Here is a 23846-nt window from a genome sequence, read left to right on the forward strand (position 1 = left end):
CGGATTTTGAGCGTCGCTTCGATTTGGTAAGGACAGCTGGACTAAAGAATTCTGTAACATACTATCATTGAATTACCCTATATGTGTACCCATGACGATGATAATTATTATGAAAACACTCGTAACTTTTGGCCGATTGTCTTAACTTGTCAGGCGGGCAGACATAAACCTTAAAGACAACGAGGGACTGACGCCTTTACAGACGGCGGCAAACTCAAATAGTTTCGACACCCTTGTCGCCCTGCTATATTACCTGCACAATGATCATGACAATCCGAGAAGCCCAATGAGCTCACCTAAGGCATACCAGAGAGGTGATCCCCAGGCAGACAGACATAACGGCCCCGCCGCCAAGCTACTCGAATGGGCCGCAAAGGAAAACAAGGCCGATATTTTGCAGGTAATGGGGGTTTGTTGTTCTTGTTCTACTCCCTAAGGTATGCGGCATTATTCCTTTTGTTTATCATTATTTCCTCAGTAACAAGCGTGCCGGAACACATGTTTTGTTTTGTTTTGTTTGTTTGTTTGTTTTGTTTTGTTTTGTTTTGTTTTGTTTTGTTGTTTTTTCTGTGTGTGTGTGTGTGTGTTTTTTTTTTTTGTTTTTGTTTTTGTTTTTTTTTTGGGGGGGGGGGGGGGGCAAAATCTCGACGGAGCCGGGGCACCTATGTGACGATGTGACATCCTCGGCGAGGGAGCGAGGTGACCAAGCGGGGTAGGGTGTGGAAGGGGAGATCTTCCCCCCCCCCCCCCCCCCACTGTAGGGACCTTTTGTAAAACAGAGTACAAAAGTCTCGTTTGTAGAGCATTTAAAAACACATTTCTAAGGAATTACACGTAGTGAAAAAAAGAGCGAAGGACTACAATGTTACGTACGGGGGTACATTAATGTGACGGTGTGAGATCTTCGGCGAGAGAGCAAGGCTACCGAGCGGGGGGAGGGTGTGGGATGGGGATACCCCCCCCCCCCCCCCCACGGTATGCTGATAGGGACTTTTGGTAAAAACAGAGTACCAAAGTCGCGTTCATAGAGCATTTAAAAGCAAATGTCTATCGAATTATATTGAAACAAACAGTTGGAAGGACTATGATCATAACATAGGGGCGAACATTATGTGACGGTGTGAGATCCTCCCTCAGCGAGGGAGCGAAGCGACTGTACCGAGCGCCGGAGGGTGTGGGAGTGCCCCCACCTCCCCGCTTCCGGTGCCCTTGCTTAGTAATAACCATGATAATAACGGTCCTCTTTCTAATACATTCTTTCTTTAGATCTTTTTCCTCTATATCCAAAGTTACCTCTGTTTCGTCATTATGTCTTACATCTTCGAGCATTACTTATTTTTCTCTCTTCTTTTCATTTCAGGCTTCTCCATCTATTCATTGTATTCGTCTCCGTAAATCCTTAGGCTAAACCGGAGCGCCACATTTTGTTCCACGTGACCGATTGTGGACAATAAGCTCAAGATATTTTATCATACTCGTTGTTCCTGTAGTTTCAGTTTGAGTTTGATAATACATACTACTATATATTAATCCGAGGTCGTCATTCCAGCTCGTCAAGTACACAGCTAACATTGATGACGGTTTTCCCCACTTGGACCTCAAGATATAGTGTGGACTCGTTTATGTTATTTCTGTCACGTGTTACGTCTATACCTTGAATGAGTTTAGTAATCACCGATGTTTTTTTCACACCATTGGTAAATCATTCATCGATCTATAACGTTTCTTATTCGTTCAAAGGGAAAAAGAAAACAAATTTCACACAGGCAAAAAAGATCGAGAAGTTTGGCGTGGGTAGCATGGGGGGGGGGGGGATATCCCTATACAGCTGTAGACTAATGGAGGTGGAGTGGGAAGTTTCGCGAGAAGTTTCCCAAGTAGTATTGCGGGAAGTTTGCGATCACAATGGCAAAAGATCGAGATCTTGAAGATAGCGATCTTTGTCAGCATGATAGTCTTAATCGTCTCCTCCGTTGTTTTCCTGTTCTTTACTATTACTCTCTAAAAAGATCGAGTGAAAATTTTCACTTTAAAAAGAGTGAATACAAAAAAGAGTGAATTTCGAGTGAAATTGGAGTGAATTTTGAGTGAAAATGCTCATTTTCACTCATTTTGGAGTGACGTCAGGGATCACTCCAAAATCTTCGAGGGATCCCTGACGTCACTCCAAAATGAGTGAAAATGAGCATTTTCACTCAAAATTCACTCCAATTTTACTCGAAATTCACTCTTTTTTGTATTCACTCTTTTTAGAGTGAAAATTTTCACTCGATTTTTTTAGAGAGTACGTTTTTCTAATTGTTCATCTATTTTTTCCTTTTGTTCTTGTTCTTCTTCTTGTTCTTCTTGTTCTTGTTCTTCTTCTTTTTCTATCTCCCCTTCTTCTCTTCTGTTCTATCTTTATTAAGTTCATGATCTCCTCCATATATCTCATCTTCGTCCTCCTCTTCCAACCTCCAATGACCTCCAATCTTCTTTCGTCTTTTCCCTAGAATGTAACATGCAATGGATATGAGTGCAAATCCTCCTTCCTATTGATGGTTTCTTGTGTCAGCAGCAATTATAGGCGTGAAAAAAAAGTGAAAGGAATTTCAGCTGACCGGAAGGCGCGCAGAAAGAAAAGCTAATGATACTGTTATATGATCATGGTTTAAAGGAAGGGTACAGTATTGGTGGAGATGAGAATTGGGCTTTTAACTTTCTGTGAGATGCCGAGAAAACACTTATGATATAGCATAGAGCATACCATTTTAAGAGGAATTCAAAGCTTATTTGATGAAAATCAGGTTTGGAATGAGTGAAACATCCAAAAACAAAGTAAAACAAAGCAATCGTAATAAAGTGTGGGTCCCACACTTTTTGAGAATCGCTCTATTTTGGACATCTCAGCCATTTCAAAACCAATTTTCATCAAATAAACATTGAATTACTCATAGAATTACATGCTCTTTCATATTTCATAAGAGGTTTCTCATTATCTCACCAAGAAATGTTAGAAACCTGAAATTAGGTCTCAACCAAAACTATACAATCCCTTTAACCCATATAGTACATGTGAAGATCCACAAATTCACTGCTTGCAGTAAAGGGAGGAAACTGTGATCATGCGTACATTACTGCTTTGAATCGTCTTTTTCCCCCTTTCTATGACTAAGCTAATGCTCCACAAATGCCACGAACTACTTGGTATGGACAACAAGAGTATCTTCAAATTCATCCATCACGCGTCGAGGAATGGACACACTGAGTGAGTCGTATGGAAACTATGATGTTAATCACAATAATGTAAACCGAAAAAGAATATTGTGCCTTACAACTTGAAAAAAAAAACAAAAACAAAAAATGAGACTTGTCTTACAAGGCAGCAATGTGTGCAAATACGCTAATTCAGAATAAACTAAACAAATACCTTGAATTGTTTTCTTGAAACGAATAATGAAGCTTAGTGAGAAGGAAGTTAAATCTAACAAAAACAAAAGAAAATCTTTCGGCATCAATATTTTTGCGCGTACATTTTTTTTTTTTTTTTTGAGGGGGGAAGACTTGTCGCGTTCTCACATTTTTTCTCTCCCTTTCCCTCTGTATTCCACCCCCTCGCGCGTTCCTCTCCTGTTTCTCTCCCCCTCTCTCCCAAACACCTCTCTCTTAACCCCTTTCCCTCCCTCTGCCTCCCAATACCTCCAACTCCGTCTATCACCCCTCGACATTTCTCACTTCTTTACCCTCCCTCATATTCCCCTTCCCCGTTGCCTGCATGCTATGCAGAACGGTGTTGGCTCTCTATCGTTGGAAACCGGATGTGATCGAGGACCCTGATGAAGACGACAACACTCCGCTCCACCACGCTGCCAAAGCCGGGCACGACGAGACCGTCGATGCGCTCATCAAGGCAAAGGTCCAGGTCAACACCCCGTAAGTGACTAGATCCAACTGAAAAGGCTCAACAGTGTCCTAAAACAATAACACACGAAACAAAACGACAATCGAACAGTGCTATATGCTGGCTCAGTTATATTTTGTTTCCTATACAATCATGACAATTTGAACTACTATTATGAGGTTAGATATTAAAGGTCCTATTTACCTTTGGGAGTGGTGATTTGAAAATAATGTTCAAGATATCGTATACATAAGTGTAGGTCTGTTGTATCACAAAACATCCTACCGTATAATGTTTGCAGCAAATCCTAAAATATAAGAAGATATCAGTATTTTTCTCATTAAAACGTAACTGTAGACGGTTTAGTCTGCATGGAAACATTTTCAACACAACTTTTATTCACATTTTTGTGTATTCAACATTACTTAACATTGATAGCATGGATTCAAATTTTATCTTTGGTTGTTTCTTTCCCTAATTCACATTTGAGAATTACTTTAAAGCACTAATGCTGGGTTTTTTGTTTTTCTGCAAATGGTAAATTAGGCCTTTAATTGTAAGAAAAGGCGAAGATTAGCAAGAGAATGAATACACCTGTCAGTTCAGGGCTTCATCAATTTTGAACATAACAATCATCTAGAAGCATGGGTTCAATGCAAAGTTGGCTCGTGTCACTTTAAAAATGAGGAAACAAAATTTTATGACCTAATCTGTACGCATCATTCGTCGGTACAAATTCGGTTTACTTCCTGGAAAAACATAATTTCTTCCTGTAGTTTTCATGCCGACAAAGAAGAATAAAATGGTGCTGGGAATGGAAGTCAACTTTGAGCTTGTGAGGCGGTAAAATCAGCAGATCATCTTATTCTATAATGAGTATTAGAATGGTAATGATCACCACCACCCCTGTTCCTAGAGAACGTAAAATTTTTCCTTGTGTGGGCCTGTTCGCCCACTGAAATCTTCGAATTTGAAATATAAGTGGCCCGAAAAAGAATTGTAGTGGCCAGATATTGCAAGAAAATATTAAATTTTGAATTCTAGCTGCCCGATCGAGCCATCATAAGAAAAAAAAAATTGTTTTCTATTATTTGGTGGCCAGACATCAATTTGTAGCGCCCCCGGGCCAGCGGGCCAGCGCTGGTGTCGGGCCATGGTGTAGACTTTTGTCTTGTCGAGTTAATTTTTTTTTTGAATGTTCTTATCGTTTAGTTTTATGGTATTTCTAATGTCATTTTCAGGTTTTTGTTCCATTTAAATGTTGTTCTGGTATGCCTTCTAACACACTCTATAGACTCCTTCGAATAATATTGTCAGCAACATGATTATACTCAACTTGTTTAGCGGATATAATAAAGTTCGATTCAAACTTGCATCGCAGGAATACAGAAAAACGAACACCTCTTCATTATGCTGCCGAGAACGGCTGGATCCGTACAGTAAAACTGCTCCTAGAGGCTAAAGCTGATATCAACGCCGTTGACAAGCTAAAGGTATATTTGTATGTTTTGCTGTAAACTTTATAATCTCAATTAAATGGGGGAGGGGTGGGTATATCATTCAGCTCATTTTTGAATGGAAAGATGGATGTCATTATGAAGTGGGATTTTGTAAAACTGACGGACTTCAGTGAACTATCAAACATGACGAGTCCAGTATACAAAGATTACAGTATCTGGTGTGTATCATCGATCTAGAGGCCTATTCTGAGGTGCAGAGGCCCAGGGACATAGTAAAGAGAATAACATACACTGCACAGTTGTTCATATGAAAGTGTAAAGAAAAAGAAAATTATAAACAAATCAAAGTGTGCACCAGTTAAAATTAAGCGTGAAGAGCTGCTCGTATGTCTTGTATCTTTGTGGAAAAGTACATTTCTCTGCCAGTTCTTGGTCGCTACGATGTGTTGGGAAGGTAGACTCATTGCAATAATGAAGCATCTCGTGTATCTGTTTTGTAGCTATACATCTCTCTGGTTGAGACTGTCAGAGATCTGTTTCTCGTAGTTTGATACCTTTGCCTGCTTTATCTTGTCCTAGACAAGCTGGATTGAGTTTTTAAAACACTGTCTATCAACTTCAAGTCTCGTCTTCCTCCATTTCCTTTCTAATCTCTAAGGGTCTTTGCCCTTGTGATCTATTCTGAATACGAGGGCTTTGGCAGACGTGAGGCAACAACATTGAAACCTGTCACACTGATCGGCCAGCTTTTCGATATCAGTCTCAGGTTTCCGAGTATAAGGTCTGATGCAAGTGCCTCATGGTGTATTGCCTTCATTTCCGATATGCTATCAGCTGTGCTGAGGGACAAAATAAAGAGAATAACATACACTGCAAATGATCCAAGTCTTCATGCTGAAGAAGTTCACGAGAGCTAGGTAATGATGTTCGCAAAGTTCCTAGTTTCTGCATTTGCTGCTTGTTCGAGTGAATATAAATTGTCACTGACGTTCGCAAGTTTGGTAGGGGATGCCAATAGGACAGTCACTCCTCCTCCAGTACGATGCAGACGGGGAGCATGTCGGAACTCGGAAGTATCAGATCAGCTATGATTTTATTCAAATTAGTGAAATTCTTCCGTCGAGATGATCAATTCAGTGCTTCATTTACGTCGATGTAGGGCAATTTGTCAATCAGCTTTGATTTTACTGTTTTTTCTTCACTGAAAGTGATAAAGTTAGTCAGTCAAACGATCAGCCTTGTTATCATCGTTACCGAGAGATTGTTTTTGTTTTGTTGTTGTTGTTGTTGTTGTTGTGGTTGTTGCTTTTAAGGAACAGTGTGTACTGGTAGTTTCTCTTCCGTTTCCTTTATCACGACGGATCTTTCACAAGTTGTGGAGAAGCAAGGATCGTGGTTGAGAATTTACTTTCTCCTTCCTTTTGACACCTCCTCTAGTACCTCTCACCATAGGCTTCTTGGCACTAATGATACCAACTGACTTCGCAGAAGCCCAAACATCAGAGGAAAATAATGTACGTGGCCATTATGGTGGAGATCGAGGCGAGCTGCTCTGTACTCTACTGTCTCTTGTGCATTATGTCTGACGCATATACTGTTGTTTTCACGCTCCTTTCTATTATCTTTGTGTTCTGATGAGCCAGGGTTTGCCTCAACATCTCCGGCTACACCAATGTCATATTGAAGGTTGCAGTAGCATTGCTGTATGTAGCAGATTCTCTTTCCATTGTTTTTAGTGGCTGTGATCTATTGGTCACAGTATTCCCATGTGAAGATTTTGTCGGGATAGATTCATCTCAAATACACGGGCCACGCAACAGGATAAGCACAAGTAGTGACAAGCAACTTGCTGAGGAATCCCATTGCCAAATTCAATGAATGAACAGACCAGGCTCACAGTCAAAGCACCACCTCCATTGGTGGAGGTCCAGCTTCATAGGACAATGTACCAACATAGACTATAGAGTCTGTTTGCATGACCTGACCAGCAACTAGCAGTGGCTGCTTCAGGTTGACAGTCCAAGCCAGCAAGTGAGATTCAAGTCGAAGGGCCTATCACCACTCTGTTGCAGCGGGACAGAGTACATTATTTTGTTTAGCAGATTCCAGGATACATAGCCAAAAGACTGGCTATGTTTTGCCTATCCCAAAGCTACAGGTACATGTATATCTCAAAGGTAGGTAGGCAGAGAGAGAGAGAGAGAGAGAGAGAGATCAGCTGCCAGAGCTTCTCCTCCCTAAGAGAGCGCTAAGGCTAAAAAAAAAAGAAAAAAAAATAAAGGGTAAAAAAAGAACCATAGTGAGATAGTTCGATATTAACATTTATCATCATGATAACGATTTTCTTCGATAATGCCTATAGCGGTACTGTGAGGTGACTATATTTTTATTTACTTCCCCGTTTGTTTAAGGGTATGAGCAATTATCATTACTCTTTTAATGATATTTGTGGAATCTACAGTCCGACCTCTCCTATCCGGACATGTCAACACCAGCTCTCACCGGGATGAAGGATTTGGCCGGATACGGGAGACTCAATGTTTAATACACGCAACTGCCTACCCAATGGTAGCCACATATATACAGTACACTTGAAACTCTTTCTTCGTTATCAGCCCAAGATTTGGTGGTAGTGATTGTCTAATAAATGTTATTTATTATGTGAATGTATGTTAATTATGTCGGAAATGATATGTAATTCATGTGAGTTTGTGTAGGAGTTTTGTTTGAAATCGCCCTTTCATCTGTAATTACTATATTGGAGGGAGGGGGGATCACGCCGAGATCGCATCTGGGTGATAGAGAGATTCGGATAAAGGGAGGCCGGATAGGAGAGGTCGGACTGTATATTGTCGCCTTAGTTACTTGTTGACATGATAATAATGATGTCATGAAAATGCGATATTCTCCAAATAGATGACACCTCTGCTTCTCGCATGCAAAACCGGTCACATCGACATGGTCAAACTCCTCGTCTACAACGAGAAGGCCGACATTCTTCTCCGAGACATAAATGGTCTAAACTGCCTCGACCACGCCATCGACAACAGACATGAGTACGTACTCAGTTCAATATCAGCCACTGAGAATAATTATGTGGTCTGCATGGCCTGAATAACTCAGTCCTTTGTGGAAATAGAAATCATATATCGCTTTCTTTCGCTGATGTCATCAGTTATATCCTTCAGATAGTGTAGCAAAAAAAAAAAAAAAGCAGCTGAAAACTTCTTATCCAATAGTGGCGAGCCTATGGAGTAAAATGGAGTCAAAAGGGGCCTGAGCTTTCGATCCTAGCAGAATCATCGTCAGAGGCAAAATGACAAACAGGCATGGAAAGGAATCACAAGGACTTCACACAACAAGAACAGTAAGTGACAGGCTGGGTACTCAGAACAAGAGAAAACAAAGGAGAGGGTAGGAGGTCATGGGCAAGGAGCCCAGCAGGTAAAGGGAGTGGGATTAGAGCAGGAGGGCGGACAGACAAAAGGCAGTGATGATCCTGAGGATCATGGGGCAACCACTGAAGGAAAAGGATGAATAGGGAGGCAACATCAAAGAAGAAAAGGAACAACAGAGGGATAAAGAAAGGGAAAGAGTGAAATAGCAACAGCAAGGGGAAGGGGGGAGGGGATGAGCAAAAAGTGAGCCCTGAAAGGTGTACCAGGAGGAGGCAACAAAATGAAAGTAATCAAACATATTATCAAAGTATACACACACAGTAATGATAGTAATGATGATTATAATAACAATAATGATAAAGATATATATCAATATCTTTATCATAAGCTCAGACTTTATCGAAAGCTAAGACCTCTTTTGACTCCATCCTTCAGATAGCTCTGAAATTCGAAAATAAGATGAGGTTCGTTAATCCGAGAATAAAATATAGTTCGTATGATACCAAAGGTTCCGTAGTATTGTATACACACCGTCTGTTTGTTTTCGTATTAACGAACCTTCATCACCTGCCCTTGATCTTCATGCTTACCGAGGCGTTCGGTTGGGTGCTTACCAAAGCTGGCGTCTCAGAGAAGTTAAAGCAATTATGACTTCCCTGGGATAATTAAGATCATACTCTGTCCATCTCATTCAAGGTGAACAAATTGGTATCTTGAATTGCTGTCGTGTCAATAATCGCAGGGCCCTCCAGAGGACATTATAATAATTGCTGACAGTCATGATGTTTTTCTGGGTAAATCAATCAGCAATGACAAGTGAAAGTCTGAACACTGTACTGATTATCATCCACAAAAGAGTGCACTTTTTCAGTTACCATGATCATCAGTATCGCTGAAAATACACTTTTAATTCACGTCTAATTGTCATGGATTAGGGACATCGCAAACTTTCTCGTGAGGCATGAGAAGTGGAAGGAGCTGATGTCCGTCTGCAGGTGGGACAGTGAGAAGAAGAAAAGGAAAACGCCAATGAGGCAGCTAATCAAGCATATGCCAGGTAATCTCTTCTTATCTAAAACTATCCAGACTTTGCCGGTTCTCTAGGTTTTTGGCAGGCGAGGTATGTGAATAGCGTTATTTTTCCTCTGCGTTCCATAATACATGAAGTTGATCATGTCACCTCTAGATTCTGCTCGGTAACCTTTAGTACTGACGACTGATCAACTACTGGCCATATGATTAAGTTGTTTGTTGGCTCATAATAATGTTAATTGACAACTGATTACATCATTGAGTGCTATGATAATGGTATGTGATTAATTCATTATTGAATCCCTTTCAGCTACTGAAAAGTTAGTCGACTTTGCGATTAGAGTGCCATTTCAATTTGTATGTTTTGCTACGTCCCTTTTCAAACAATGTTACAGAAATAGCCGAGCAAGTGATGGACCGTTGCATCACGCACAATCCCAATCCCCAGGAAGGGCGGAAACACCCCAACTACTGGGTTGAGTTCGACTACGAGCTTCTGGAAGACTCCTTCTCTCACTGGAAGAACACAAATGATCCTGATGGTGAAGACTATGTCTCATTATATATATTATTATGATCCGGTTAATTGACGTGTGCCTTCTGCCGGTTGAATTCCTTTCTCTCTCAAAGTCGTTTTAATTCCACTCTTTTCCTCATTTGGCATCAGAATTAATTGTAGTAGTTTTCATATTGAGCTAATGACTTCTGCCATTTCTGTTTGCTTAAAGGGATGTATAGTTTTGGTAGAGGTGTGGCTTCAGATATTAATCTATTTTTTGTGAGATAATAAGAAATTAAGTAACATATTATGATAAACATATATAAAAGGTAGGGATTTGGAAATTCACTTCAAATTGTACTGTCACGGAGGGACAGCAATCTCGATATATATTGTGATATAAATACCAAATTAGATGTACTTGGAAAGTATCAAAACGAAATGATTTGTGAAAAGAATGTTCAAGCAACGCCCATTCGACCTAAAAACTAGACACAAGGCTATTGGCAAAGAACGTGCATTCTTCCCAGAAATTCCTAGAATTAATCCTGCGGAGCCATGAATCTCTTTCAGAATATTTTTCTTCTTTATTTCAATTCTCCTGGTAGTCATATTGAATATTCGTAATTCCCATTTCCGTAGAATTAGTACTCCATTTCTTCATCCTCTGTTATATAATATGCTACATGTACTTCCTTTGCTTACCATAACTAGTAAACTTGATCGGGGCCGACGGAGCGTTTTCAGAAGTTGGAGGGCACTTCCGGGTTTCATGAGCTAAGAAGTAAATAATAAAAAAACCCTTTAGCGCAACTTCTTCTTGCTGTGATGTACCACTTCCGGGTTTCTTCAGCTGATAGGCAAAAAAAAAAAAAAAAAAAAAATCTTCAGCGCAAACATATCCTTACCGCGCTCACACTTCAAGGTCTCTATCGATTTCTTTTTTAGTGCCACTTACGCACTTCCGGGGTTAAAAAAAAGTGGGGGGGGGGGGGGGCAAAGTGGTGACACCTTTTGTATTCCTTTGAATGGTGCCCAAAAAAAAGGTGGTGGATCGAGCCCAAAATGCCAAAACAATAATCCTCCTTCAGTTCTTAGGCCAATACTGCCTATAATCATATAATGAAGAGGACAATGACAGTCATGATAATTGTCATTCAAGTAGATGAAGACGAAGATGAAGAAGACGGATACAAGGATGAAGGAGAGGAGACAGGCATGATCGACGCTACAAATGGTATAGAAGCTGACGATGCTATCGGCAACGGAGAACTTCCATCCAAACAAACGGAGACATCGTTTATCTTAAAACCAAAGGGCAAAATGACTAGGAAACGACTTCGAAAGAAGACCAATTCAGTGCCTGGTGACAAGGAGTCGACCCCGACAACGACAGATCAGTATGACGACAAAGGGCACCTGACAGGCGACGCGACGCCGTACATAACAAGTTTCAAGGACATCGCACGCAACCATCCTCTCAGTATCATGGTGAGATATCAAACTTGGGTCGGTGGAGGGCGCTATAGAGGGCTCGGGTGGATAAGATCCTTGACTTTCAATAAGAGGGCCCGAGTTCGAATCCCGTCAACTAAGTGTCATGTCCGTTTTCATCCACCTTGTCTCTGTATAGACTCAGGTGTATAAACGGTACCTGGCAGCAGCTACGCTCATATGCCTAGGGTAATCGTAATGCAGTGGCGGATCCAGAGGGGGGCGCAACCGGCGCACGCCCCCCCCCCTTTATTTTTCGTAAAAAACAAAATAAATAAAAAGAAAAACAATGAAATGAAATCCGGAAGTGGCACCAGAAATATTAGTCACGCCCCCCCCCCCCCCCCTTTACAGAATTCCTGGATCCGCCCCTGGTAATATATAATTGAAGTATAGAGTTTAATTGAATTGAATTGAAATGAAACAACAGGGCCCTCTGGTCTCACAGTGGTGACAGGTTGAAGAAGACCCTAATTTATTTATTCAAACTAACTCAGTTTAATGCAATGTACCAACAAAATGGAAATAGGGCTAGAGGTGATAGAGTCTTACCTTTTAAAAGTTACATTTTGTGCCAATCTACTTTGAGTTATTGACGCATTGGGTGTCATATTGAATATCATGCGCAATTCATCATTCGTAAGTTCATTAAATGGCCTTACTTCCATCAATTTCAAATCGTTTGAAATCAATACATTCCGGTTCAAGTTTGTTCAGTTCAATTAAGTTCATTTAATTCCAATACATTTAGCTCTATACAGATCAATAAAATTCCGTCCAGTTTATTCCAGGAATTCAATCTAGAGCAAATCACAGACATTAATGATGAATAATATTTCTTTTCTTTAGTAACGATTTGTTATTAATGCGAAAGGAACCTCTAATTCATATCCGTATGAAAAATAAAAATCTCTGCTTAGATTTCAATACTATTTTAAAGGATTCAAAACGTCATCTTAACATTGTCATATGCGTTGACAACGTGTTTGTCTGTGGCATTTTTGAAATTATACTGATCTGGTTGAGGCGTTTTTCCTAAAAAGTTTCAGATGTTTCGCCACAGGTCTCCGCCGAGCGGGCCAACCTCCTTGCACACCCACTGGTGACCAGCCTCATCAATCTAAAATGGTGCAAGGCGGGACGATTGTTCTTCTTGCTCTCCCTGGTCTTCTGCCTCCCCTTCGTGGCCATGCTCACGGGCTACGTCCTCGTCATTCCGCCAAGTTACTACGTGCGCTTCGCCAACGCCACCGATGGCGTGACATGGCTTGCAAACGGCGAGGATCGCTGGGTGGGGGAATTCTCCGAGGCCGCTCTCTTCTTTTTCGGCCATTTTGGCAACTGGATCATACTTATACTTGCTGTCATCAATCTCATTCGCGAAGTAAGTATGTAAGAAGTAAAAACTACATAGTATTCAAGGAATGTATTCTTGTTCCGAAGGTGTGTTGGTCCAAAAATGAAATAAAGTTCGCTATTCTGTAGGTTCGTAATTTCGCAACACACCAATTCCCTTTACCTATAATTAAAAAAAAAAAGAAATAGGGTGCGTTAATTCCAACGTTATTGAGGTGTTATTCCGAAGGTTCGTTGTTCGTTGTTTTGAAAATAAGGTTCGTTATTCCGAGGACTCGTTAATCTTAAAATGTGAAAAAAGGGCTCGTTGAACCCCTAAAAAGGTGAAAAAAAGGTGCGTACAAGAATTGTAAACTTAGAAATGAATAATCTGATGCCGTCATCACCTCACAGTTTTTCCATGATCATGTACAAAAACTGAGAAAAAAATATTTTTGTCCTCCACGAAAGCGAAAACATTATACTATAAGTTTTCCCGGCCAATTTCGCACTTTTGTCAGTCCAATTCCTTATTGCTGCATTCCATTTAGCAAAATTACGTGTAGATTATTACATGTTCGGTATTTCAATTTTGTGATCTCTCCATTCAAATTCATTTTGGAGCATTCAAATTACCTGTAACATCATTTTAATCTAATTAACACTTTTTCAATTGAAATTCGTAAAACAAGCACCATTTCGTTATTCGTTCATTCAATTTAGAATGATATAGTCACGTGATCACGTGTATGCTGCGCTTATTCATTCGAATTCATTCGGGAGCATCCAATTTAACGTCTTTTGCAGTCGATGTTTTCTTAAAAGCTCATACCTTTTATTTCTTTTCTTTTCTTTTCTTTTCTTTTCTTTCTTTGAACAGCTTTTCCAGATGTACTTTCAACACAGATCGTACTTTACCAATCTTTGCAATCTGATAGAGTGGACCCTCTACGTTCTCGCCATTTTACTCGCTCTCCCGCTGAGCCAGATTCAATATCATGATGGAATACGCATACCACTGGTAGGTGAATTTCCAAGATTTCCAGATCATCTCAAATTTGTTTTCTCCCAAAGAGCGTTTAAGACGGCAAATACCACAATCAAGAATCTCATATAAAGTCAAAGTGGCGTCATCTTCATCATCTAGACGTAGCCTACAATCACTTTGCTTAAGGCCATGTCGCTCCTTTTCGGGCAAGCCTTGCGTGCGACTTGCAAAGAACAATTTTTACTACCCGGAGGTCCCCGCAGATGACCCGCACATGACAGTACCTAGCACGTATCTCACCCGTAGTCGCCGAGAGGTGCGCACGCAAACCCTTTTTACCCGCTTAAGGGTCTGTCACACCTTTCCGGGCAAGCTATAACGCGGGCTTGTTGCATGTGGGTGTTTTCCAGCATTTAAAAAAAAGCCACAGAAATTCTGAAGTACGCAGATTTGCAAATGTTGCAAATAGTATTTACTGTATGCAAAATGATGTCACAAAACATCTGTGGCATCACAAAGCATATATGACATCACAAAACAATTCTGACATCGCGAAACAGTTGTGACATCACAAAGTAATTCTGACATTGCGCACTGCTTCGTAACGTCACTCTGTGAAATGTAGCATTTTCGAACAAAACAACTGTAACATCCTGTCATCTTGCGCTGCTTCTTGTACGGTCAGTGCAGGATCTCTTCACAACATCGCAATCACCACACTACTTCTCGCCTCGCGTTTTCCCCCTTTTTGTTTACATTTTTGATACAAGATATACAAAAACAAAAACAACAACAACAACCTACTACTTATGTAATACTAAGACCATAGGTCTCGATGCCTTCGAAAGTATTATATTCACTTCGGGGCTGCGTCCCGGCTCAGTGAATAGTTCTTTTGGCATCACCTCTTCCTATACGTACGTAGTCTTAACCAGAAGCTCAGAGTATATTATTTTGTACAGTACTATCTTCTGAATCTCATTTCTATATCTTGTTAATTTGTGTTCTGTTAGAATTGAAATCAATCTTGATTCTAATTGACATCTAAATTGATATAAAACCACATTAAATGATTCAGATATAATCAAGCGGCGGCGTAGAAAGCATTCTCTCTTTGGATACGACTTCGCCATTTCACCTTTAACCCTTGTCTAGGTTTTAATTTCTTCTTTTTCTTTCTTTCTTTTTTTTTTTTACCGTGGCGTTGCAGACGTGGCAGTGGCAGTGTGGGGCAGTTGCCGTGTTCCTTGCGTGGATCAACCTCATTCTTTACATACGGCGGTTCTCGGTTCTCGGAATCTACGTGATTATGTTCACAGGTGGGAAAGGAAAACTTAAATACAATGGTCCTGCGACGAATGGCAAGAATTATATATAATTCCTGTTGAAGATGGCTGTTCCCATTCTCTTCCTAATAACATTTTGTAGGGATGGTATTGTAAGTGCGGTATCTCAGCGTTTTCACCTGACCATTCTACGATTACACACAGCAGCTATTAAAAGATATGGAGCTATTAACACTGATTAAAAGTAACCATTCCCACACCGGGATAATGATATGCAAAGAGACTGCTCCTGGTTATGTATATAACTAGGGCCTGTGTGTATATGCATCACATTATCAAATTCATGTCTGTGCCTATCAAGATCATTCTCTAATACTTCCAGGCGATTATCATTACTATTATCATTTGGGGGGGGGGGGGGGGAATTGCATTTCACACGGACTTAATCATAATATTATATACAGCGAAATATATATGAAGACTTCATGGAGTATCTCCATACTGTGAAAAACGTATCGGCTGCACTTGTTTCAAAAGACTGAAATGAATAAAAGGGGAGTTAAAAACCAGAATAACAATTTCCCCTCATACTAGTTATATGTTTTAATTTTCAACATACCGTGATGTCAAATGTATCTTCACGTTTTTCTAATTTGTTACTGGCAGACGATTATGTTCTTCCTTTCAGAAATTCTTCGCACCTTCATGCAGTTCGTCCTGATACTAGTTCTCTTCGTCGTGGCTTTCGCCCTCGCTTTTTACACACTTCTAATGAACCAGGTACTGCGAGTGCTGGGTCAAATGGTACAACACACTGATTAGATATGAGCAAAGAGAAAGTCGAGAGCGCTCCTCATTCAGACTTTGACTCGATTTTGAAAGATTTCAGAATGTAGCCACAAATAGTTGCAAAATATGATTCATCTATATTGTTGCAATAAAAAGAAAAAAACTTTCTGTTATCAGAATTTTGGTGTGTATGTCAGAGAAATTAATAAACGGGTAACAAGATTAATATTTTTCAATTTTGATGTACAAAGTAGCGACGTGCTACAATAATAGAGGGAAACAATAAGCCATGTTGAGATTGAGAGTGAAACCTGATACTAGTAACTGAAATGAGAATTGTAGTCATAAATATCTCTTCGCTATTTCTAAATGCTTGTGTATGATTAAAAGGTTCACTATTTGAGGAAATTGATGGAAATCAGAACGATAAAATCGACTGATGGAGACGCATACCACTACAACAAAGACACGGGTCGCCTTACTATAACGCAACAAAAGTGCTCAAAATATCCTTCAATTGCTAATAAATACCAAGCTCGCTTTCTTAGTATTATATAATCAAAGGGCGCTTGTTTCCAGGACTATAAACATATCTTGCTTAGAGGACTGTAGTGCAAAATAAATGCATCTTCACAAGTATTGATTTATGATAGCTTTTATATCACTTATATCGCAAAATGGGTATTTGTAAATACGTCCCAAAATATTTTACTTGTTTTCTTTCCTACTGGTTTTCTTCGGTTACTTAGATACTAGTATTATCAGTGGAATGCAGCTTCCCCAAGACCTAGACTTAGGATAACTTCATTGTTCCCTGCCATGTATTTTGTCAGTTACTGTTAGTAACATGGAAATGTACGAGTTATGCTTTATCTATATAGGAAGGTCCATTCCAGTGTCCTTTTTAATCACATTAGACTTCAGCAATGATGGACAGGTAAGGTCACAAGTATAATTTTTGTTCGGAAGGTGTTTTTTTTTTTGCGCATCCAAGCAATCTGAAAAAAAAAATATCAGAAAATTATTTTACGATATGGAACGCACTTAAATATCCCTTTCGCCACACAAGTGATGTTAGGGGTATTTTAATCAACACAAGTTAACATGCATTTACAAAGCATAGTTCCTTTCATATAACACTATCTCTGGTACGTTTTCACATACACATTGTTTTGCATAATATATAAACTGCATAATACGAAATATCTTCCCACAGAGCACGCAAACTCCTTTATTTGCAACATATTTGTTTCGCCCTTATTTTCTCACACTGTAGGAACCGTTCCACCGCATCGAATATTCTCTTGCCAAGACCTTCGTTATGATGGTCGGTGAGCTGGATTTCGGCAGTATATTCCACAGTCAGAACTACCTAAAGACGGAAAACGCGCTGGCGGATGGCGAGGAAGACTACTTCTTGTCTTCTGTCTTCCACCAGAACACCACCTACGTAATTTTTACACTATTCCTCGTTGTCATGCCACTCCTCATCATGAATCTTCTGGTAAGTTCTAGAAAAAAAAAAAATAGACTGTTGGATGGAAAAGGCGTTGATATCAATTGACCCATTTACGCAACCTCTGAAGTTACGACCATGTAAACCTACATATCTTCGGTATACTGAGATTGGTGCGACTGGCATAAGTAACTTATGTCGTATTGAGTCTCTCAGTGATAGCACTGTTCACTCGAAGGGTCCCCTCCTTATGATTAAAATAACGTTGCGAGACATAAGTTTGTACATTTGGGCTGCAGAAAATATCGTGGGTGAAACGTCTGTCCTCGGATAATGATGACGATAATGAAAGTGCATGTAAGTGTATGCTATACAAACCCACATACTCAGATATCACGGTCAACCAATGTCACAACACAAAGAGAGTGACATGTGAGTTCTGTAAAAAAGATTAGTGTCTGGCATGATTCGACCCTATCATCCTGTATCTTAAAAGTAAAGGCTAGAGAGCCTATTATCAACTTAACACTTGATATGATATTCTCTTGAAAATGGCAAGAATATGCTTGCCAAAACGTCGGGAGTGGGTAACCCCATTTCAGGGCCACATACAACGTGATGCACCGTTAAGCCTTTATTCTACCACTCCACGTTCATTCAAAGATTTCACTTGGTCTGTCTGTCTGTCTCTCTCTCTCTCTCTCTCTCCCTCTGATAGGCGGGCAAATTGATAGATCGATGGCTGATATAATCGAAGATTTGAGCAAAACGAATCTGGTTTCAAATTCATGCTTATTCTCTGTCACCCTGATAGACAGATAGATAGACAGACAGATTCATAATATAGATCGTTCTATGCATGATATACTCGAAACGCTTAAAAAAAAACCAAACCAAACGAATCAGATTCTAACTTTCAGACCACTCTCATGGCATGTTTATACAGGCAGTTTCAAACTGACATGACAGTGACTATAGAGTTGGACCTGATTGATTGACAGAGAGCATAGAACTTTCATTTATTTCTTTCCTCATCCTCATTTACAATATATAGTTAAAAAAGACGAAATATAACAATATCATAATAACCTGTCATTATAATAAACACTACTAATAGCTTTAGATACATGATGGTCTTTCAGATCGGTCTGGCGGTAGGTGATATTCAAGCCATCCAGGAGAAGGCCGAGTTTACGCGTCTTAAGATGCAGGTATGTACTCACTCACTCTTCTCTTATAAACTCTTCTAAAAAAGATCTGACCACATTGCTCCAGTTCTCCAATCCCTCCACTGGCTCCCCATACGTCAACGTATCACCTTTAAATTCCTCCGTATTGTTTACAAGATATGTAATAATCTTGCCCCATCTTATTTTAAGACTTAATTTCCTTCCGCTCCTCCACTTCAACCCGTTCTCTCCGTTCTTCCTCCACTCTCCATCACGTAGTCCCCGCACCTGTACCCGTTTTGGTGATAGGGCCCTTTCTGTTATTTCCCCATTTCTTTGGAATAAACTCCCTCTTTAGCCCTATATTAGTAATGCTGAAAATGTTGATTGGTTCAAGTCATTGTTGAAAACTTACCTGTTTAACCGCAATTCTGTTGTTGTTGTTGCTGTCGTTACATCATAATATGTACATAATGCTGTATTTCATCTCTATGTCATACTTTTTTTTTCCTGACTGAAACATCAGTATTAAGCGCTATATAAATGTTATTCATTATATCATTATCATTATCATGATTGATGGCGATCTCAAAAAATTTCTTGAGCTGGGCAAGATTGAAACATAATGTATGTATTACTTCGCTGGTGTCGTCAATAGGTGGAATTTGTGATGGAAATCCAAGAAACTCTCCCGCTAGTTTTTTGGCGGTCTGCCGTCAGACGGCGAAGACGTTTCTTGTTGCAGAAGTGGTACCACGCCCTCACCGGTGACAAACATGTATTGGATCGGGCTTCCACGATCTGCATCAAGAACCAGCGTGACCAAGCAAGACTGCCCATGTCATTGGTTTGTAAACTACGTTCAAACATTACAAAAATCATTGTGCCATATGATTTACCAACCAAAAATCCCAGTTTGCAAAGCCAATATTGCCAAATTATTACAGTTGTAGAGCACTTTCATGTGAATTTAGAAGAAAAAAAAAATCCTGCGCAAGTTTGAGTCTTTGCTAACTTAACAACATTATTAGGCCTACATAGTACCTCATATCATTTGAATATTGGCTTACGAAGGATATCACCATCATGGGGGAACAGGTCCAATTGTTACTTTCTCGAACTCCCACATTTTTTGCCTAAATTTCGATGCGACTTCTTGTATTGCTAGGTTGTTCTTGATCGTACTCCATGCCTTGGGGACAACTCATGTGAGCGCAACTATGCAATAGCACGGCTCTTGATACTATCGAATTGTGAACCTGTTTTTGTTCCTTAATCCGTCGAAAATGAGGAAATACAAAGACGTTTATTGCTTTGAAATGTTATGCTGGTTGCATTTGACAGCTAACACAAACATTGTGTACCTGACTTTTTTCCCCACTCAATATTGTTATTAATATACATTGTTACGATTAAAGTATATGCCAGGATGAACTTAACTTCTCTATTTAATGGAAATATGGAATGGAGTACTGGAAAGAGGTGTGAATTGGGTTGCTGGGACTCTAGAGCTATTTTTGCGTTGGCATTTATATTCTAGGGCGACGTACGACGTAGAGTTACAACGAGTATCGCCGATCAGCTCCTCCCGAACATGAAAGATCGTCTGAAGCAGATCCATAGCAAAATAGAAACCATTGGCGGTACTGTGAACGATGAGATGGCAAAGCAGTCCGAGAAACTGACAAAACTTTCCGATAAGATGGTAAAGCAGGCTGACGAACTGGCAAAGCAAGCAGACAAGCAGGCAGAGCAGTCCGGCAAACTGGCAAAGCAGTCCGACGAACTGGCAAAGCAGGCTAACGAGTTGTCTGGGGTGAAAGATCGATTTGATCGCATAGAGAAGAAGATAGACGAACTGCTTAAATATACTCTCGAAAGCAGATGAAACTTGTAACGAGAATCTTAGGACAGACTTCAAATTGGTGTCTCGATCACTGGGTTTGATCACAACCTAGTAATACCTGTGCCTTACTGCAGCTTGAATGATACTTCTTAAGAACAGATACATGCACACGCAAGCACACTCACACACAGAAATTCACACAAGACATGCACATCGTTATTGCTATGTGTATTATTCTTATGTATTGTTTCGAGGCCCCATTTATTAGGTTAACATTTTTGCCAGACCACCTTCCTTTTTTTTTTTTTTTTGTATGACACAAATGTAATTTGGTAACTGTGTGGTATAACATGTCTAGAGAAATGCTGATAATACTCATGACAACTTGTGACGGATTTAGTAATTGTTAAAGACGTACGGGTATCGATCATTTCGAGTATATAATACATTTTACCTGAATTACTTATAATGACGCCCAGTGTTTCAGATATGAATTATGAACGCTAACAACATATTGGCTATTCTGTTAAAAATGAATGACGATATTCGTGTACATCGTAAATGGTTCAGCATTTTTTTTATATCATTGAGATAACCGAACTTCGACTGCATTACTTCGATTTTTTTTTCAAGAAGAGGACATATAAAAAGATGGGGATTTTTTTTTTTTGGCCTTCGAATGAAAATTTGACAAATCCGTTGAGGTATGGTTGGCTGGCTGTATTTCTAAGAAGTATTTCTAAGAATACTTTAAAAAAAAACATGTAAGAACTATGTACATAGCCTTGTCTTCTCTCTCTCCTCCTTCTTCACTAATCCTAGTTTTGTTTTGTTTGTTGCTTTTTGTCATAAAACATCTTTTCCAATGATTGTTATGTAGGTTACTGCTTGTATCTTGCCGAGGTTCTTCTTCAAGAAGATATGTACTATAGTATGCCTTAATTTTATAGTCATTGTATTATGCTTACGAGTATTTCAAAATGAATTCTTCTTGAAGTTTGATGGAAATATCATGTTTATTCACATGCTTTGCAAGGGAACAGAATATACGTATAATACATGATGAGTTTAACATATCAATCTTCTGATGTTTTTTATATGTGTTCGATATGTGTAGACTGAAAAAGATTTACGAAGTACTTTTCAAACTTTTGTTTCTATTGTCTAATTTTGTGAATTCAGCAGCAAAATACTTTAGAATACTTTAAAAAAACCATATAAGAACTATGTACATAGTCTTGTCTTGTCTTCTTCATTCCTTTGCTTACTAAGCCTAGTTTTTTTTTGTTGTCATAAAACCTTTTTTTTCAGTAATCGTTATGTACAGTTTAATCCTTTTTCATCATACCATAGTGTTCATATATTTTATAGTCCTTGTATTATGCTTACGAGTATTACAAATTGAACTTTCTTGACATTTCATGGATATATCATGTTTGTTCACGTGCTTTACAAGGGACAAAATTATTAATATACGTATGTTACATGGTGAGATTAATCGCAAAATGGATTAAGTACCATTTTTTATATATTCAAAGAAAGTCCATCATCAGAGGAAAATCGAACATTTTTAGAGAGACACCTTTCGTTACAGAACGAGGAACATCTTTGAAGTTGTGATAGAAACACGTCATATTTTATTTTGTTCCTTGTTTTTAGCATCTTTAATCTCAAATTATATTCACAAATAACGCAAATATCTCGTTTTGCGATCAAACTCTTCCTAAAAATACATTTAACCTGGTCATAGGATCTAAAGTGTGTTGAATTAGATACACTCAGATGCACAGAATAATTTCTGATACATATATGTATCCGTGTGATTTCATGCACTAAAGAAAAAATAAATTTAGAAGGAAAGGAATTAGAGTACGCTGTTCTGTTCAGCGGAATGCCATTGCGCATCATGAAATACATTATGGGCGGACGTCCACTAGGGCGCGGAAAAGCCCAGGAAGGGCTGCGGAAGCAAATTCTGTCATTTCGGCATCCTGTTCGCGTCAGAAGCGGAAAAAATGTGCGAATCGGCTTGCCCTGGGACATTCCTAGGAATGTTCGCGGACTGTCCGCGGACTGTCCGCGGACTGACTGCGGACATTCCTAGGAGTGTAATAGGAATTACTCCGGAAGAGCGCGAAATACCTCGGAATATGCTAATCATAGCCGGGTAGCGCGGAAACATCTAGGATTACACCAGGAATGAACGCGGACAATCAGGATGTCTTCCGGACAACCTACGTTAGACATGCGGACAATACCAGGAAGATGGAAAGGTATAAATTTGGCGCTGACTTTGAATTTTCCTCATTTGACTGCTAGCTGTCATGGCGGTCACACCAGCCGAACTTTGCTTTGCCCTATTGCTTCAAATACCAGCTGTGAGAGATGGTGAAATAGCACTTATAGCTCACAGGTTAGTGAGGTATCACTGACCTGATACATGGAATGCTTTACCCGACTCCCTACAAACACGAACAACTCTGTTTTCTCTCAAAGCTAGTTTAAAGAAATATATTTTAACTCAATATATTCAGTAAAATAGAGTATAATAAGTGATATGAGTTTGTTTATGTTTTGGTGTGAATTTATTAGTATCATTATATACACTTGTACTGATATAGTAAAGAATAATCATATATCATTTAATGACCCCAACAAAAACATTCAACTCACCTATTGCACTGACACAGTACTCACTCACATTTTCTTTTCCCTCTAAAGGATACTATTGTAATGTAGAAACGTTTGTGTTGCTCCTTTGTCATTTGGTTATTCTTGGCTTAAATTTGTCACATTGATGTAATTCATTTTTTATTTGATTTGATATGAGAAGCAAAATAGATACGAACGAACGAACGAGCACTGGCCCTGGTCCCTTTAGGATGGTCATTATCAAACAAGTTAAATAATTTTCAAGCTTATAACATAGTAGGCCCTACTTTTAACATAAGTATATAGGCCCTATGCCTATTTATATATTAAAATGACCTGGTACTTTTGTGGTGTTTGAGATGGACGGTCACATTAAAGCTAACTAAACGATGCACTATCATGTATAGATGTAATGGCAACTATTAAAAATCCCTCAAATGAAAATGACTTCTGAAAAGAACGCACAAAAAACAACAACGGAGAGTGCTGCTGCTTCTTTTTTCCTAGTTACAGTTGACAAAATATCCACTGCCTTCTGCTTTGCTTCCTTCATTTGGGACTG

The 23846-nt window shown here is 39.4% G+C and overlaps 1 protein-coding gene across 1 annotated transcript in view; it reads left to right on the forward strand.

Annotated features, from left to right (window-relative positions):
• LOC139730843 (transient receptor potential cation channel subfamily A member 1-like) overlaps nucleotides 1–20674 on the forward strand; it is a 42227-nt gene extending 21553 nt beyond the window's left edge. Inside the window, exons 7-22 of the mRNA XM_071641714.1 lie at nucleotides 154–400; nucleotides 3156–3247; nucleotides 3766–3912; nucleotides 5262–5373; nucleotides 8257–8396; nucleotides 9674–9795; nucleotides 10166–10312; nucleotides 11435–11760; nucleotides 12827–13147; nucleotides 13979–14119; nucleotides 15297–15405; nucleotides 16061–16152; nucleotides 17438–17665; nucleotides 18760–18828; nucleotides 19445–19633; nucleotides 20327–20674. Coding sequence (XP_071497815.1) covers nucleotides 154–400; nucleotides 3156–3247; nucleotides 3766–3912; nucleotides 5262–5373; nucleotides 8257–8396; nucleotides 9674–9795; nucleotides 10166–10312; nucleotides 11435–11760; nucleotides 12827–13147; nucleotides 13979–14119; nucleotides 15297–15405; nucleotides 16061–16152; nucleotides 17438–17665; nucleotides 18760–18828; nucleotides 19445–19633; nucleotides 20327–20674 — 2830 coding nt within the window. The remainder of the gene's footprint in view (nucleotides 1–153; nucleotides 401–3155; nucleotides 3248–3765; nucleotides 3913–5261; nucleotides 5374–8256; nucleotides 8397–9673; nucleotides 9796–10165; nucleotides 10313–11434; nucleotides 11761–12826; nucleotides 13148–13978; nucleotides 14120–15296; nucleotides 15406–16060; nucleotides 16153–17437; nucleotides 17666–18759; nucleotides 18829–19444; nucleotides 19634–20326) is intronic.
• Nucleotides 20675–23846: the final 3172 nt, after the last annotated feature.

Source organism: Diadema antillarum, unplaced genomic scaffold (assembly GCF_040938485.1).
Source record: "Diadema antillarum isolate AM-2024a unplaced genomic scaffold, OU_Dant_1.0 seq00000338_RagTag, whole genome shotgun sequence".
Taxonomy (NCBI): domain Eukaryota; kingdom Metazoa; phylum Echinodermata; class Echinoidea; order Diadematoida; family Diadematidae; genus Diadema; species Diadema antillarum.